The sequence below is a fragment of the Colossoma macropomum genome, unplaced genomic scaffold (genome assembly GCF_904425465.1).
Source record: "Colossoma macropomum unplaced genomic scaffold, Colossoma_macropomum, whole genome shotgun sequence".
Classification (NCBI taxonomy): domain Eukaryota; kingdom Metazoa; phylum Chordata; class Actinopteri; order Characiformes; family Serrasalmidae; genus Colossoma; species Colossoma macropomum.
In genome coordinates, this window is record NW_023494800.1 from 33,742,158 (window position 1) to 33,759,421 (window position 17,264).

Below are 17,264 nucleotides of genomic sequence, written 5' to 3' on the forward strand. Positions count from 1 at the left end.
TTATTTATTTATTTATTTATTTATTTAAGCACTCACAAAAACTCTGGAACTGAAGTTGCTCAGTTGAAGCCCGCCGCAAAAAAAACTGATTTGATATCTTTCTGCAGGTTTGGATATTGGAGAGCAAAAATATGATCAAATACTGTAACAAATCTATCCTGAAATGGCACTCACTCCCACTGGATGATGTTAGCTGTGTAGTTATTACTGTGGGGCCAATACAGTTACTGAGTAGTTTCAGCATCATAGACGATTCAATTTAGAACAGCTTATTTTAAAGCTTAGTAGTTTTTAAAGAAAGCAAGGTCAGATTTGTATCACTAACGGTCAGCACTCTAGGTTTTAATACCAGTATTGGTAAATAAAAATTGTGTTGTACCATCTCTTGTATAAAAAAACTAGTTTTTTAAGGGCCCTACAGTGAACGGAGGTGGCTACGAAGAGTGCCAGTGCTTTGCTGATGTTATAAGGCATCTATAAAGGCCGGTACCTCTGCTTTAAGAGTGATGCGATTCATGATCTCTTTGTGATCCACGAGAGTCAGTTCATCAACGTCCTCTTTAACGTGGTCCGAGTCTGTCGACTTCAACCTGAAACAAAAAGACTTGTGTTAGGCGCCAGCGCAGCCATACGAGCTCGAGGAAGACTTTTCATGCCGAGCTGCATCCGTACCTGTCTTTGGCTAAAGCCTCCTTGCTATTGGACGGGGGTATGTGGGGGGCAGGGTCCTGAATAACGACATCATCACAGTGTTCGGGTGTGTCCTGGAGAAACAGTGGAAAAGACAGCATGCTGAGCATGTATGCAGCACTCTTACCAGAGCTGCAATTCATGATTATTCACTACTATTCAAGTAACTGTTTCAAGTAACTTCTGTGTGCGAAGTTTGTAAATCATAGGCTTTGTCCACACGATGGTCTATTCAGGTGCGGTGTGAGACACCAAACAACAAGATTTATTAAAATCATACAAAGTATAGATCACTGTCGTGTCGGCATTTTGTAGTTGACGCCATGCTCTTATGCCCATATTAGGAACTCCGGGTCCAAGCTCCATTTCTCGCCAGCTTCTTGTTCGAATTTTCCATGCCACCTTAAATGGTGCAGCAGTTCCATTCTGAACTGCAACCTTTAAGGTGGAACGGGAAAATCTGAACAAGCAGCTGGCGAAAAAGAAGCTGACTTCAGCTTCATGGAGAGTTGAAAAGCATCATATGAGCAGGTTTCTCTATCTCTGCTTGACAGCTGAGTAACATCAACTTATTTTTGCTGTTTCACAGAACCGACAGGTCAGTATTGTTTTGTCCCGTTTTGCTAATGTTGGTGATAGTTAATCCCAACTGCTCCCAATTTAAGGTGGAATGGAAACATTCAAACAAGAAGCTGCGAAAAAGAAGCTAAAGTCAGCCTCATAGGTTAAGCATTGGTAGTATTTTCTAAGAAGGAGGTTTAACATATCGAAATATCCTACGTACAGGTTTTATTTACAGGTATACCTGTAAAAATGTGCTACGGTAGAACATTTCAATAAGGTAGCACAGCTCGTCAGAGCACCGCCACAGCCTTGGTTTCGTGTAGCTTAGTGACATCAAATTGATGCGCAGTAGCTTTAGCATGTAGCAATATTAGAATTAAGGCTCTTTAACGACCTCGTAATTCGGAGGATCCAGTGGTATTCAGGAGAAACATGTTCACAGGACAGAACGTATCGGGTTCTGAATATTTTTATTTAACAAAGGGGGCGATAGAGGTGATTTTTCAAAAACCCTCTTCATTCTGGCCATAGAGAAATGGAGCTCAGACCCGGAGTTCCTAACATGGGCATAACGAGGACTACAGAATGACGCACGACTACAGTGGTCTATGTCCGGATTGAGAGAACATTCAACTACAGCTCAACCAGCCAATCAGAAGACTCCAAAAAGACATAAAACTTGTATGCTATAGCCTCAGGTGTGACTGCTGTTCTCACTGTGCCACCGAGACTGTTGTTAAAAGAAAATGATGAGGATCAAAACTATGAAACATTCTTTACTTACAGTTGTACAGAAGAGATTTACTGACGTGGAGCAAAACCTGCTGTTCTCCACTGCATCGCTACAGGATCCAAAGTAACTAATGTAGCATAGCTAGCTAATACACTTCATTTAATATCAGTTATTTTAAACATTTTAAACTGTTAAGGTACACAGCACACTTTCACGCTTACAACTGTTTAATTCTAAGTAGATTATCAGTATGGTATCTGACTTGGTATCGACGAGTACTTAAAAACTTGTACTTGGTCTGGAAAAAAAAATGGTACTGATGCATCCCTAGTTATAATACAGATGAATGTCTGACTCTAGCCACTTAGATTTTTTTTATTAAAAGTAATTTTCAAGCTTTCAATTACAATCAAATTCGGATTTCTTAATGTTTTGTTGAAAATCAGTAGAACCATGTGACCAAAACACTTGAAAAATCAATCTGAAAAATCAGTTCAAGTGATTGGAGCTTGGAGAGCATGTGGAGCAAAGGAAAATTACCATTCCAGATAAGGACATTAACAGATTAAAACACTCCAAATTAACCGCCCTTGTGAGCCAACGTTGACCCATGAGTCCCACTTTGGGCAGCGCTTTAATGGACAGCAGTTCTGTTTTCTTTAAGTTCTGTTTGAGTAAACCACATACGACAGTACTAAACCTTCTATACTAATGAATGCTCTTCTCATGGTGGTGCACTATTTTTGCCATACTATTTAGTATGGCGGTATGCAGTTTTGGACACAGCCATTATGTTGAGTCTTCCACAACTGACTTTGTTGATTCATTGTTGGATCCCTGCTTCTCACACACAGGTACTCACCGAGTGGTGTGTAGTGTCTCCGTTGGCCTGAGTGGTGGAGTACAGGTTCACATACTCTCCCTCTCCACCTTCATCATTGGCACTCTCGCTCTAAAGGGAGAGAGACGGAACGAAGCAATGGCTCAGATACAAATAAAACGTACACTATCACAAACAGAGAAAAAATACATATAATGACTGAGTCTAAGTCAGCAGAAAGGAACTCAATAAAGTGACCACATGACACACACATTAAACACGCACGCAACATCCGCCTCACTCTCATTGGTCAGCTCGGCCAGGCAAGAGAAAAATAGCATAAGGAAGAAAGATGAGAAGAATCAGAGAAAGGCTGAATAACGAAAGAAATGTCTGAAAACAGCAACAGGGGTTTCTTTTTTTCCCCTAATTTTCTCCCCAATTTAGACGTGTCCTGTTCCACCCACTAGTTAGGACCCCCTGAATCACATGATACTACCAGCGCTAAGAGGGTGAAGGCTAACACAGGCTTCCTCTGAGACCTCTGAAGCGCCACCGCATCTTTTCGAACTGCCGTTCACGGCTCAGCTGAACGCGCTCAGAGGAAAGCGCCAACCACCAGATCTGTTACGTCATCTAACGGACGCCTGCACTGACTAGCATTGGACTGAGTAATGGGGAAATGGGGACCTTCCTACCCACCCAAAGAGAACAAGGCCAGTTTGCTCCCTTGGACTAATGGCTGTAGCATCACTGGGGATTGAACTTGTGATCTCCTGGTGATGGGGCCAACACTTGGACGGTCACACCACCTGGAGTATCTGTGGAAGCCCACCACTCTACGGATGCAACTCTCCAACTCTTGAATATCAAAATTTGTCAGAGAGCACATCCCTAGTCGTGATATTTGAAGACATGATATTCACAAAATATCCAAACAACCTCGAACGGACAAAATGCCCCATCAAAACATGTAAATATTTAAAAAAAACATAATTAAAACTGTATAACGATACTTTTAACTCTACATTTGGAAAAATAAATTATCAGTTATAACCTGTCCAAGCCTTTTTTTCATGACCCATGCAGTTGTTCAGCTCTGCACTGATGACACTCATTAAAAACATCTCACCCTCAGAAGCTCCGCCCACAAAGGCACAGTGCACCTGATATCTACTGCACGTTAAACTGGCAACAACTACTGTGAATTTTGAGTCTTTTGGAGGGAAATATAGCAGCTTTTTTTGAGAAATGTTCGTAAAGTTCACAGCATCACATCTTTATTTCATTTTATTTTATTATATATTTATTTTTTATTTTCAGTGTTTTTCTTTGAAGCAGTTAGTAGCTAGTAAGCTAGTATCCTCTCATGTTTGCTGGCGCATACCACATCATTTCCTGGGTGTGTTTTTGCTGAAGCCCTCTTTAGAAAAATTGCCAAAACTACACAAAAGTAGTCTACTCTGTTTGGCAGGACTACAATCTCACCTCTAGTGCTTTAAAACACTTAAAGAAGAACACTAAGCTAATGCAAATGCAGCTTGAAGAAGTAAATCTTGTGAGCACTGAAGACGGTCAAAAGTGATTTAAAGGGCCGATATCATTAAAACTGAATGTTTGAAAATAATTTGAAATAATATGTAAACTTTAAAGTTTCAAAATGTGCTATTCGCTCCCCAGGCCATACAGTCTGTATACAGACACTAAGCTACAGCCTGTTTCTGTGAAGACAAGAGAAACAACTCGTTTATATTCATGGATGATTCTACTGAACTGGGTCAATATCTAGGTTTAACTGACTTGAACCTGGACAAAATGTTTCATACTATCCAAGTGTTTCAGTAGTGACTGTTTCGGTGGTGACAATTTTAGCTCATTTTGAGCAGAACTCAAAAACACAGTCAGTACATGACCAACAATGACCATCATCATATATTTATTAAAACACAAAAAGTACTTCAATGCGGAAAATCTGTTTCTGTAGTGATGATTCTTAATGTTCCGCAATGATTTTCAGATTCTGGGACACGTTTGGGAACAGTGGGGTCTAACTGCTCACCATGTGGCCATGAGGGGCAGGGATGCAGCCTCACTTCCTGCTCTAAAACGCAGGTGCGTGGCTGAAATAAGGCCCCGGCCTCAGACTAGATGCATACCTGTTCAGCCTACAGCAGTTTAGCTCCGCCTTTTCACAGTGCAGTTATAAGAAGTGTTCCAGCCTGGACTGCTTTTTGAATAAAGCACAATACAGGCCAATCAGAACAGAGCGCATTTGCATACATCAGTCTTAAAGGCTCAGTAGCAAAAACAGCCTGTTTTTTGTGTACATTTTTTATTTTTAATGCTAAACAGAAAACAAGATGCACCAAGATAGCATAGATACAAATAACAGAAACAGCCTGTTTAATTTTAAGGGGTAAATAAAGGTTGGAAAATGATCGATTTTTAAAATTAATTACGACCATTTTTGGTTCACAGCAGGATGTGAGCCCTCTAAAGCTGAGCCTCAGCTGCAGCGCTGCTTCAGTGCAAACCGACTCCTGTCTGAGTGTGTTTGTGTGGTAGATGGGAGAGATTAGAGTCTGTAGATAGGACGACCTGCAGAGACTCGTCAAGAACACCAGCTAGAACATTCCAACCCGGCCCACTCTCTCGCTCTCGCGCACGGCTCAACATGTTTCCCGAGGAGAGCAGGAAGCATCCCCCTATTCTATTCCGTAGGAGGAATTCCGGAATGCGAACATTCCACAGAGACCCGAGGGAGGGAGGGAGAGAGGGAGAGACTCCATCCATATGGTTCTCACACACAGGTCAATCACTGTGTTTACTTGTGGCCATGTGAAGCAAGACAACACATGGTCAAGCACTCACTCTCCATGTGTGTCTGTCTCTCTTTCTCATAGAGAGTCTGAGACCACTGTGAAAATCTGAAACGCAGAATTTTTAAACCAAAGAAAATTTATGACGGTAAAATACAGAGGAAGTTTTTAAGATTTTACACTATATTCACACAACTGTTTAAATTTAAAGGGCCCATGTCATGAAAAACCAAATATCCCTCACTTCTTTAAAATAAAAGTCTGGCGTAGTGTGTAAAAGTCTCAAAATGATCACTCCTGAAGCAAAAGAGCAACTGAGCTGTAAAAAACAGCCCAATTCCAATTCACTGCTTTTGTGACATCACAAAAACAAAGGCATTTACTTATATTCACCTATTCAGCCTGCAGCAGTTTAGCCCCACCCAGTCACACTGAAGTTATAAGGAGTGTTTCAGTCTGCTTCAGCTTGTTGAACAAGGCACAACACTGAGCAGCCAATCAGAAGAGCTCATTAACATATATCACTCTTAAAGGCACAGTAACAAAAACACCCTGTTTAACTGTAAGGGATAAAGGGATAAATTGCAAATGAAGTGAACCTCGTGGTAAGAGGGAAAAAAAGTTATAGGAGGAAAATCAAGAAAAATGCAGGACATTGGCCCTTTAAGCAAATGTGACACTGACCATGTTGAGTCAGATGTTTCTTTTGAGTCTTATCTCTTCTTAAGTTCGTGTTCAGACGACACTCTGGTGGATCTGATCTACTCATCAGAGGTTTTTGCGCTTGTGCTGTCATTAAAGCAAAAGCAAGGCAACCCAAATGCTAATTCTGAAATTCATGTAAATTTCAAACGTTCTACGTTTCACTCAAATTGTTATGCTGATATTATTTGTAACGGAATTTTTTTTTTATCAAAATTAGAAAGGAATGTACAGTAGAAGCACTGTTGTCCTATGTTGTTCACTGTTGTTCTATGGCCAATATGTCATACAAGCTTCACACGTCCATGTTTAAGCTGAATCGAGTTTATGAAAGTGAAAGTGCACCAACATTAGAGGTGCTGGGTGCATAAAAAAGGCTACATAAAAGCGAAAGTTCCTACATAATGTTTTGGCGTAGATTCATAACTACATGAGAAAGAGTAAAAAAGGTCCATGAAACGAGTGAACATCTCACGCTTTACTTTACATTACTGTGTCATCAGAGCACCTTCAGAGCTCTCAGGTGTCTGCGAGTGTTTTCTGGCCCCACCATCGGGAGATCGTGAGGACAATCCTCAGCGATGCTACAGCCTTCTGTTGTCAGGAGTCCATAACTGCCCTCTTTTTGTGTGGGTAAGATGGCCCTCCTGTCGCCCCACATCACTTAGCGTGATGTTAGCCAATGCGGACGTCTGTTAGCTCAGGGTTCCCAGTCCTGGCCACCAAACACTGCACATCTTGTCGTTAACTAATTAACAAGCGCCTCATTGGCCGGGTCAGGTATGTAGAGAAAACTGAAAAATGTGTAGAGTAAAGTGTAGCCAGGACTTGGACTGGGAACCCCTGCATTTGCTAATGTAAGACAATTGGCAGATGGCGTGTTGAGCCTTCAGTGGCATTGTGTTAGTGCCAGTATGAAGCATCATGTGTCTTGGAGGAAGCGCCAGCTAGTTTTCATCCTCCAAGCTCAGCAGCTGCTTCTGATTTGGGGAAACCTAGCAAATGAGTAGGAATGGCAAAGACAAAACTGGGGGAAAAACTGTGTAAAAAAAAAAAGAAGGACAGAATGCTTAATGCCCACCCCTTGTGATAGAGTATGCTACTCTTACTAGCATGCGAACATGAGTATAATCTGTGAGTGTGTCACTTGGTCACTCTCGCACAGCCCACTGCTGACACCAATGCAACACAGTACTGAAGAAAGCCGAAGAGGGCCAACCGCGCAGGGGACACCACACAAACCACAGGTGATGGTCGGCAACCGATGCTCACCTACGATGCTCACCTACGACCTGCCATTTAATCAACTAATCGCTCACTGAAGTTTGGCTTCCTCAGCACTGAGTTTATGTACTTTATGATGCAAATGTGCATCACTGAGAACAGCAATCCTTCAGGAGCTCAACACTGCACAGATCAGCAGCGGCTCCAGCACACCTGCTTCAATAAACGGGGTAACTACATGTGGGCCTGTTAGATCAGAAAGGTTCATACAGAACAAAGACATAGGAGAACCAGAGGGATCTTTCAATGGATCGCTCCATGTCTGCAAATGAGACGAAGGACCTTTTTAAAGTTTAAAGAACCTCTATATGTAAAGGTTCTATACTAATTAAAGGTTTTTCTACTGTGTGCCTAAGCCGGGAACCAGCCGGGAATTGTATTTAATTAATAATTAAATTTAATTAATGAGTGCAATTTTCAGCAGGACCTGTAATTTTGATTAGTCCCTGCAAGTTTTAAGTGTGGAACAGGAGCCTGTGAACCTGAGGAGCCTGTGAACAGCCTGTAGACCATTTAGACCAATCAGTGGCAACCAAACACCCACTTAAAGTGTACTAACTGGCCATGTGGTGCGCAACGTTTGGCATTCAAGCGTTCATAGAGTGGCAAAAAAACAGATCCACAGGCCTTAAAAAACTTTGGCAATTGTAGTTACGGTTCTGGTCTGAAACACTGCAATATTTAAAACTGCAGATATTTTCCCCAAAGCATTCAGCCCTGGTTTGTAGTAGTGCTGAAGGGCATTTAGATAAGTTTCAGCGATACTGATGGACTTAAAACCTTCACTGCAATGTATGAGAACAGGTGGGTGTTTCCAGATCGGTTTGAAAGAACAGTTTAACATACATACAACATTTTAACAACAGTTTAACATACATCCTCTCTGGTAATCTGTTTTCTGCCTGGTTAGTGGTTCTGACACCATGTAAGTCTCTTTTAAGAGAAGCAGAACAAAACAGTCCACTCAAAACAAGCTCTGTCAGGTTTGTAAGACATTCTTTACCCATAGACTGCCAGCCCAAACAGCATTTCAAAGGAGCTGAATACTCAATGGTGATTCAGAACAAGTCACAAGTTCATAACTGCAGAAAAAATAAATCCAGTAGGTTTTAACATGTACTAATACCAGTGTATACTGGTGATTGAAATCAGTCGTGGTGAAAAATCATGTGGCCTAGCAAGTGGTACCTGCATAAGGATCACTATACTGACATATAATAGTTGATTTATTTAACTTGCCAGCCTCTTATTAGTGAGTTTTAATTTCGCCAGTTTACTAAAACTGGTTCACCCACGTCTAAAATCTGCGGTACTTTACGTTTAAAAATAGTAAACACTATTCAAATTAAATGCTTGAAAACTAATTACACTCAGCCCGCTAAACATATTATCTTTAATATCGTAGAACAGGGTCATGTCTGTATGTGCAGGTCAGCAATAGCTAGCAAAATGGACAGGATTCGGGTCAGATATGGTCCTTGTTTATTAAAAGGCACCTATCTTCTATTTTCCTCATATTTTATCCACCCGCCACGTTCACTGGTAACATTTGTGCAGTTTTATGTAAAAATAGTCATAATTCATTTTTAGGTGACCATTTTTCAACCTATCTTTATTCCTTAGAGCTAAACTGCCTGCGCCTTTAAGACGGATATACGTAAATGAGCTCTGTTCTGATTGGCTGCCCTGTATTGCGCCTCATTCTAAAAGCAGTCCAGAGTTGAAACACACCTGATAACGTCAGTGTGAGTGGGCGGGGCTAAACTGCTATAAATGTGTGGATGGATGAGGGGGGTTTAAGGGGGGGGGCACCATGGCACACTAATTTTTGTAGCTTATAAAAGGACGAAGTTTCTGAAAACTAAATAGAGGAACGAACGCCAGCATAACCAGCGAATCCTTGAATATTCAAATGATTCTAGCCGGCCTGAATAGCTTAGCTCCCCTATATCATCTGATACAGGACTAAAGCGACACTACAGTACTGAATATTAATATTAATATTAATAGCATCCAGCACTAGAGTGTGGGATCCACTGAGATCCCGCTGGGGCTCGTCCTGCGGCCCACAGCATGAGGCCACTGTGAGCTCCCTCTCGTCCACTGAGCCCTTCATGCATTTAATGGTCTAGAGGGACAGTTTTAGTCAAAAGTCTGTCACGTGTACTTCAACACTGATTCTGGACCAATCCATGAAAAAGCGCCTCTTACTGCAGGCTGGAGACCTGTGTCCTTCAGCGCTGTCCTGAGATCAGGCCAAAAACTTCCACTCCAAACCCCTACATGCAGATTAAGGGGGTTTTAGATAAGCGCATGGGTCAGAGACTTAAAAACTTAAACCCAGATAAACGCAGGACGGAGATTAGATAAAGCGCTCAGGTCTGGCTCTGGCCAGCCGCACACTAAGACCCAAAGGGCGGGATCAGAGCAGAAAAGCGCATAAACAACCTTAAACAGCATTTAAACAACGTTTAAAACTCGATCCCTGAGGAAGAACACGAGAAGCACATGAGAAACTCATGAGAAGCTATACCCACCAATATCACCAGCCACATACATTAAAAATACACAGCAGGAGCACACAGGAATTCAGCAGGTCAGCTCTGCACAAAAATATCTCCAGAGAACACTGTGTGGCGTGTGGATATATTTAGATCTCAATAAATACGAAACTGGAACTTCGAGAAGAATCAAAGGAACCCATAAAATGAGAACTGACAAAGAACATAAGCAGCACAAACAAAGGCTAACCACACGCAAGATCCCAAAAAAGACAACAGAAAATAGCACATCGAAACCAGGCAGCACACGTACATACCCTGGAATAAATACAGCCCCACAGGAGAACGTTTAAGGGAACTTTTATGCTTCTATAGTAAGATATAATGACAGAGTGAGGAGAATAAAAACAGACTAAAACACGTTAAGCGTGCGCTGCTGCGAGTCGCCACGTAAAACCTGAAATAATCATTTAAAAGTCAGAGGCGTCGGGAGTTTCACACCACGTCATACGTCTTTACATATTAATGTCACAAACTCAAAAAGTAGGTCTCAAACGCAAAATCAACATTATACTGATTAAGACACTATATGGACAAAAGTATTGGGACACCTACACATTACACCTACAGGAGCTTTTACGACATCTCTCTGTAAATCCATAGGCATTAATACGGAGTTGGTCCCCCTTTGCAGCTCTAACAGCTTCCACTCTTCTGGGAAGGTTTCTGTCTGTGGGAATTTCTGCCCATTCGTCCAGAAGCGCTTTTGTGAGGTCAGACACTGATGTTGGACAAGAGGGTCTGACTCACAATCTCCGTTCTAGTTCATCCCAAAGGTGTTTGATGGGGTTGAGGTCAGGACTCTAGTTCTTCCACACCAGACTCACCCAGTCAGGCCTTTATGGAGCTGCTTTGAGCACTGGGGTTCTTCTCCAAACTGTTCCCACAAAGTTGGAAGTGTACAGTTGTCCAAAATGTCTTGGTGCTGAAGCATTAAGATGTCCCTTCACTGGAACTAAGGGTTCTAGACAAACCCCTGAAAAACAGCCCCATATCATCATCCCTCCTCCACCAAACTTTACAGCTGGCACAGTGCAGTCAGGCAGGTAACGTTCTCCTGGCATTCGCCAAACCAAGACTCAGCAATCAGACTGACAGATAGAGAAGCGTGATTGGTCACTCCACAGAATACGTTTCCACTGCTCCAGAGTCCAGTGGTGCTTGGAATTGGGCTTGGTGCTGATGTTGATGCCAGAGGCGGTTAGAACTCTGCAGTTATTGACCAGCAGAGTCCTGGTGACTTTTATGCTCTATGCTCCTCAGCACTCTGCGACCCGCTCTGTAACTTTACATGATCTGACACTTCGTGGCTGAGTTGCTGTGGTTCCTAAACGCTTCCACTTTTCAGTAATACACTCATAGCTGATTGTGGAACATCTAGGAGGGAAGAAATTTCTCTAACTGACTTGTTGCAACAGTGCCATCCATTTACAGCACCACACTTGAGTTCAGTGAGCTCTTTAGAACGACCCATTCTTTCACTATTGTGTGTAACGGCAGGCTGCATGGCTAGGTACTTGATTTTATACACCTGTGGCAATGAGCCTCAATGAAACACCTGAACTCAATGATTAAGAGGTGTGTCCCAATACTTTTGTCCATGTAGTGTATGATGACAATAGTCCTGTTGACTGAGTTCTCTTTGAATTCTTTTTCAGATTCATCAGTTCAAGGAAGAGGACAGAAATTACACACTTCCACCACAGAGGTCTCCAAACCCCCAAAACTTACACAGTGTAGCTTTAATATCCATCATACATACTTAAAAAAGATGGTTCTTGAAGGGTTCTTTAGTAAAGGCAATGGTTCTATTAGGAACAAGGAGTTCAATATAGCACCATTTCATGCTCAAATGGTATTTAGACTGATGCAGAATGTGTTCTATGTGGTTCTATGTAGAACCTTTATGAAAATGGTTCTATATAGCACCAAAAATGGTTCTTCTTTTGCCACAAGCCTGACATCGTAACAATAGGAGAGCGCATATTGGTGCCATAGACAACACATTATCCATCAATCTGAAGAACCATTTCACCATGAAAAGAACGACTTACGCATGAAATGGTTCTATATACAACTCATGACTCTAAAAGAGAACCAACATATTTACTAAAGAACCCTTGAAGAGTCATCAAGTGTGTACGGTAATAAAAACAACACTCATATTCGTGTAGTCCAAAATTCATAATTTACATATTAATCCATAAACATTACTGAACTGTTTTTACGTTTGGTATCTTATGATGAGGTCGTTTTTGCATTACTTCAATCTGCAGGAAAAAAAAAACGAAAACGTTTTGAAGAAAAACACAGGACTGTTCCTCTAAACTCTCAGCAGGTGTTTCAGGAACGTCTGCTGTTATTTAATGACTCTGATGTCACACAGCGCTCGAGAACATTGAGGAGGCACCCCAGTTGGTTATCACTCACCATGGGTGTGGTCAGAGAGGCGTGGCCACTAAGGAAGGAGTTAGACACAGACAGGCTGAGACCAAGAGCAGACTCCGCCTCCTCCGGAACACCAGTGGATGGAGGGAGAAGAGAAAGGGAAGAGGAGGAAGAGGAGGAAGGAGAGGACGAGTGAGACGCCTACAGAGAGAGGGAAAGTGAGAGAGAAAGAGCAGAGGCAGAGAACAAGAGACAGAGTGAAAGAAAAAAAAGAAAAGAAGAAGAAAAGAATGGAAAACCAGAGTAAGAAAGAGGTAAACATGCTATTACAGCCAAGAGTTACTTAAAGAACAACTAGCACACACACAGTGAGAGAGAGAGAGAGAGAGAGAGAGAGAGAGAGAGAGAGAGACAGACAGATAGAGAGAGAGAGATAAAGAGAGAGAGAGAGAGATAAAGAGAGAGAGGGAGAGAGACAAAGAGAAAGAGAGGAAGGAAAATAAAAAAGAGGACAAGAAAGTCTGAAACAGTGCTCTGTGCTGCTGAAGCAGAGCTGTCATTATCAATAAGTAATCGAGTAATTTACTGATTATTTTGACGATTGACCGATAATCAATGAGCTTTTAAAATATTTTATAGGAAAAGGCTTTTCCAGCCAAAGGACTTTTTGGGGACAAAAGTTTGAATCCTTCAAAAAGTTTGATAGCTTATCAATATCTGAACTCCTGCTAGGCTGTTGCTGTTGTATCCCAGGTGGTTGTTAAGGTCTTGCTATGCTGCTGCTGCTATCCCAGGTGCTCGCTAAGGTTTTGCTAAAAGTTACTTAAATTTTTTTTTTCACACTTTTTGTATCACTTGCAATTTGCACAGCAAATAAAAGAAAATGTAATTATATATATATACATATATATATACATATATATATATATATATATATATATATATATATATATATATATATATATACACACACACACACACACACACACAAATATATATATCCCAGCGTGTAACACAGTGCTGTGTAAAAGTACACATCAGCTGAGAATAAAGCTATTTATCTGGGCAGTTAGCAAATATAAGTTAAAAAAAACCATTAACATTAGGATAATTACAATGTATGTGTGCTACCTATAACTACCACTGTGAACAATTCTGACTCAGCAAGTTTCTCTTTTCTCACCAAACCACTCTGAACGACTCTGTTCATGTCAATCATTGAATTATTCAGAAATTTTGAAAAACTGGTGGAGTTTCCCACCTAGTATCAATATTGTCATGTGAGGTTTTTTTCTCGAAAAGAAACATCAGTATTGACTTAATTCACATTCCTAGTGACTTCTACCTGCGGTTGCTTCGCTCTTCGATGAGGGAAGTCATCTTTAATCATTAATCACCTCATTAATCATTAATGAACGACCTCTCTACGTCCCCTCGGTGTGCTTTGATCTGTTCACCCAGCAGGTCACACAGATCAGGTACAGGTACTGCAGTTTGACCTCTGACCTTGCTCTGTTCCCCAGTCTGGCCCATTAATCACTGATAACACACATCTATAGAAGTATGTGTGTGTGTGTGTGTGTGTGTGTGTGTGTGTGTGCAGAGTACTTGATGTGTGTGTGTGTATATACAGCTCTATGCTGGCCAAATGACATATTCTGGTGATTTCTGAAGTGAACAGAACCTTTACAGAAAGGCAAATGTTAATGAACAGTTATTCTGTATTTGATCACCTTAAAAAATAGAAAACAATTAAAACAGTAATTATGACGTGTAAGAGTTTGACACCCGTCTTCTAGATATAAAGTTTTAGAATTATCTTAACGGCCTTAACCCTTGAGTGGTGTTGATGTGTGTGTTACTCAGTGGTCCGGTGGACCCACCACATTATTATGCTTTTTAAATCAATACAGTCATAACAATTTATGTAAAAATACCAGATGTTTAAAACATCACAAGTGTCCAGCGTAGGGTTCTCCTTTAGCAGCTGTAGCCAGTCAGCAGCCTGTCCATGTTGTCCACCTTCACACACACACACACACACACACACACACACACACACACACACACACACACACACACACTAACAGCAGGCCGTGTAGGAGGAGAACAGAGTGAAGGACACAGCACCTCCACACTTTTACTCCCCGCTGGTTCACCCAACACTGCATGTGTAATATAAATGTGTGGGGGGTGAACAGAGTGAAGACACTGAAAATGGGTTATTTTATATGTTCTTCACAGAAAATGTGCAAAGACCAAGAATCTGAGGTTGAAATAATAATAAATCACATCTTTTTTTTCTTTTGATAAACATTGAAAATGGGTCCCACAGACCCCAACACCACACAAGGGTTAACTGACCCTTTAGGAAAGGTCAGGCAAGTCAAGAACTGTCATTAAGAACTATCAGCTGATGACAATTCCAGAGTGTCATAAATTCTCTGACTCTTCAAACACTCTGCTAACACTCGACAACCATGGGCTCCTCTAAGCAGCTGACTACAAAGCAGTGGAAGGCCATAAAAAGAGCTTCGCAATTTTCAGTGTCCGAAATCTCATTCAGATATGATGGTTACGTGGAACTCCACCGATTCTTCAAAAACATTCTACATATTTAAATGGTTGAGATGTAAACAATGTAATTCAGAGTGATTTGCTGTGAAACGCTCCATTCTAGAGAAACTGAGTCAGAACTGTTCACAGTGGTGGTGATAGGAACCAGACGTCCACCTCTAAAAGCTCCCTCACAGAAAGTTATTACATTAAATGGTTTGATATACATTACCTGATGTCTGACATGTTGTTTTATGACAGTTTAGAATGTATTTTAATCCATTTGTGATGGAGGGGCAGTGTGCAGGGCATGAAGGGTGTTCTAAGGCAAAACAGTCCCCAAAGAAAACTTAATTTTTCATATTAATGACTGATCTAAAAAGCTCAGAAGACTCGTGTAGGTTCACTGGTGGTTTTGGATAGTAAATAAAATGGCTATATTTGTGTTGTAGTCATGGCGACCCCTGGTTCCACCACTGTAAAGACATCTGAGTCTCTACAATCAACCATTTCACACCAAACCACTCTGAATGAACTTTTTAAAATTTTTGAAAAATTGGTGGCATTCTCCCTTTGAGGGGAACTGTAGAGGTTAAGGCAAGCTAGGCCGGCCAAAGAGGCAAAACCTCCACATGACAGCAAAGAAACTGCAGGTAGGTTTAGCTGACAGGAGTGGTGGCGCACTGTTCAGAGCCATCAGAAGGAAACCTGACCAGCAACACAAAAGACTGAAGTATTCAAAACATCTAGATCAGCCAGAAGCATTTTGGAAACGTGCTGCGGAATGATGAAGTAAAAACAGAACTTTATGACCACAATCACCAAAAGTATGAAGAAAAAAAACACCTGGCTGACTGTTAAGCAAGGAGGCTGTTAGGCTTTGGGGTTGTGTGGCAGCCAGCGTGACGGGAAACACTGCACCGCTAGAACGGATTCCTCTAAATATCAGTAAATCACTGCTGTCGGAACAAAACCTCACATCCCCAAAATGGTAACTTTACAGGAGAAGCAAAAAACAGACTTTACTTTTAATGTAAGTCAATGGAACCAGAATTTTTTCCAGGTCATTTTGGGTCGTTTCTTTTGGTTCATTCATCACGAAATTTGCACACAATGTAAAGAGCAACAGACATTTTCAAATTATGTTAAAAACTAGAAAACGACAAAAATGGAGATGTGAGATTTTGTTCCGACAGCAGCAAAATACTGGAAGCAAATGTGACAGTCAGGAAAACGAAGGTGAAAAGAGGCTGGACAGGACGATGATCCAAAACACTTCAAAACCTACAAAGAACTAGAAAAAGCTAGCAGGAGCTTCCTGAATGGGCCTCACAGTCAGTCCCCTGACGTGAACGTCACTGAAAATCAGTGCATGCTGGGCACATTTCAAAAATACTGCAGAGCTAGAAATGTTCTGTAAGGAAGAGTTGGTGATAATTCTTAAAACAGGAACAGAAACAATAGGCTACAAAAAGCGTCTGCCAGCTGTGGGGTCTGTCAGAGGGGGTGTAACTAAGCTCTGACTTATCAGGCAGTCCAAGCCACACGTACTATTTTACATGTTAAGTGAATCAAATATGAAGTAACTGTTCAAAAAAAGTTTATTTTTAAAAAACAAAGAGGTTGTATTCACTTCTTTCACTAACATAAAATACGTAATTTGGCCATTCATATATGCATAAACCTGCTTTCACACCAGCAGCGACGCGATGCAACAAAGCGGCCAGACGTCATTCATTTTCAAAGAGAGCTGCGTTTTCCTGGCGACAGGAGGCGGCGCGAACGTTGCCGACGTGAAGTGGGCGGAGTCACAACGTGACAAAGTTGAGTTTAACTTTATGCAAATTAGGAGCAAAGCGACGTAGTGATTACCAATAGGAATTGAGCACTGAGCGTAGTATGAGCTTTAGCTCCGCCACCGTGAAACGGAACGCTCTATTTTTGGTTCCTAGGTAATTGTTCCTACCACAGGTGGAATAACAGCAGCGGTGCTTTCACCACAATCAGACGATAACCAGGACTTTTATTTGTAGTGGGAACGCATTTGATTTGTGCTTGACGTCAGTGAAACCATGGCAACCAACGGTCAGTTCGAGTTCAGAAACACTCGACCAGCGATTTGGGCGACAAGAGGCGAAAAGTGTAAA

At 41.4% G+C, this 17,264-nt stretch overlaps 1 protein-coding gene across 8 annotated transcripts in view; it reads right to left on the bottom strand.

The window, feature by feature from the left end:
- Positions 1–17,264, bottom strand: part of rapgef1b (Rap guanine nucleotide exchange factor (GEF) 1b) — a 79,451-nt gene that overhangs the window by 14,326 nt on the left and 47,861 nt on the right. For 6 of the 8 annotated variants that reach the window (XM_036588770.1, XM_036588767.1, XM_036588766.1 and 3 more), the window contains 4 exons: positions 12,604–12,762; positions 2,850–2,939; positions 673–764; positions 491–590 (listed from right to left, as the gene is read on the bottom strand). In XM_036588770.1, coding sequence (XP_036444663.1) covers positions 491–590; positions 673–764; positions 2,850–2,939; positions 12,604–12,762 — 441 coding nt within the window. The remainder of the gene's footprint in view (positions 1–490; positions 591–672; positions 765–2,849; positions 2,940–12,603; positions 12,763–17,264) is intronic. The other 2 variants (XM_036588773.1, XM_036588774.1) reach the window with 1 other exon arrangement.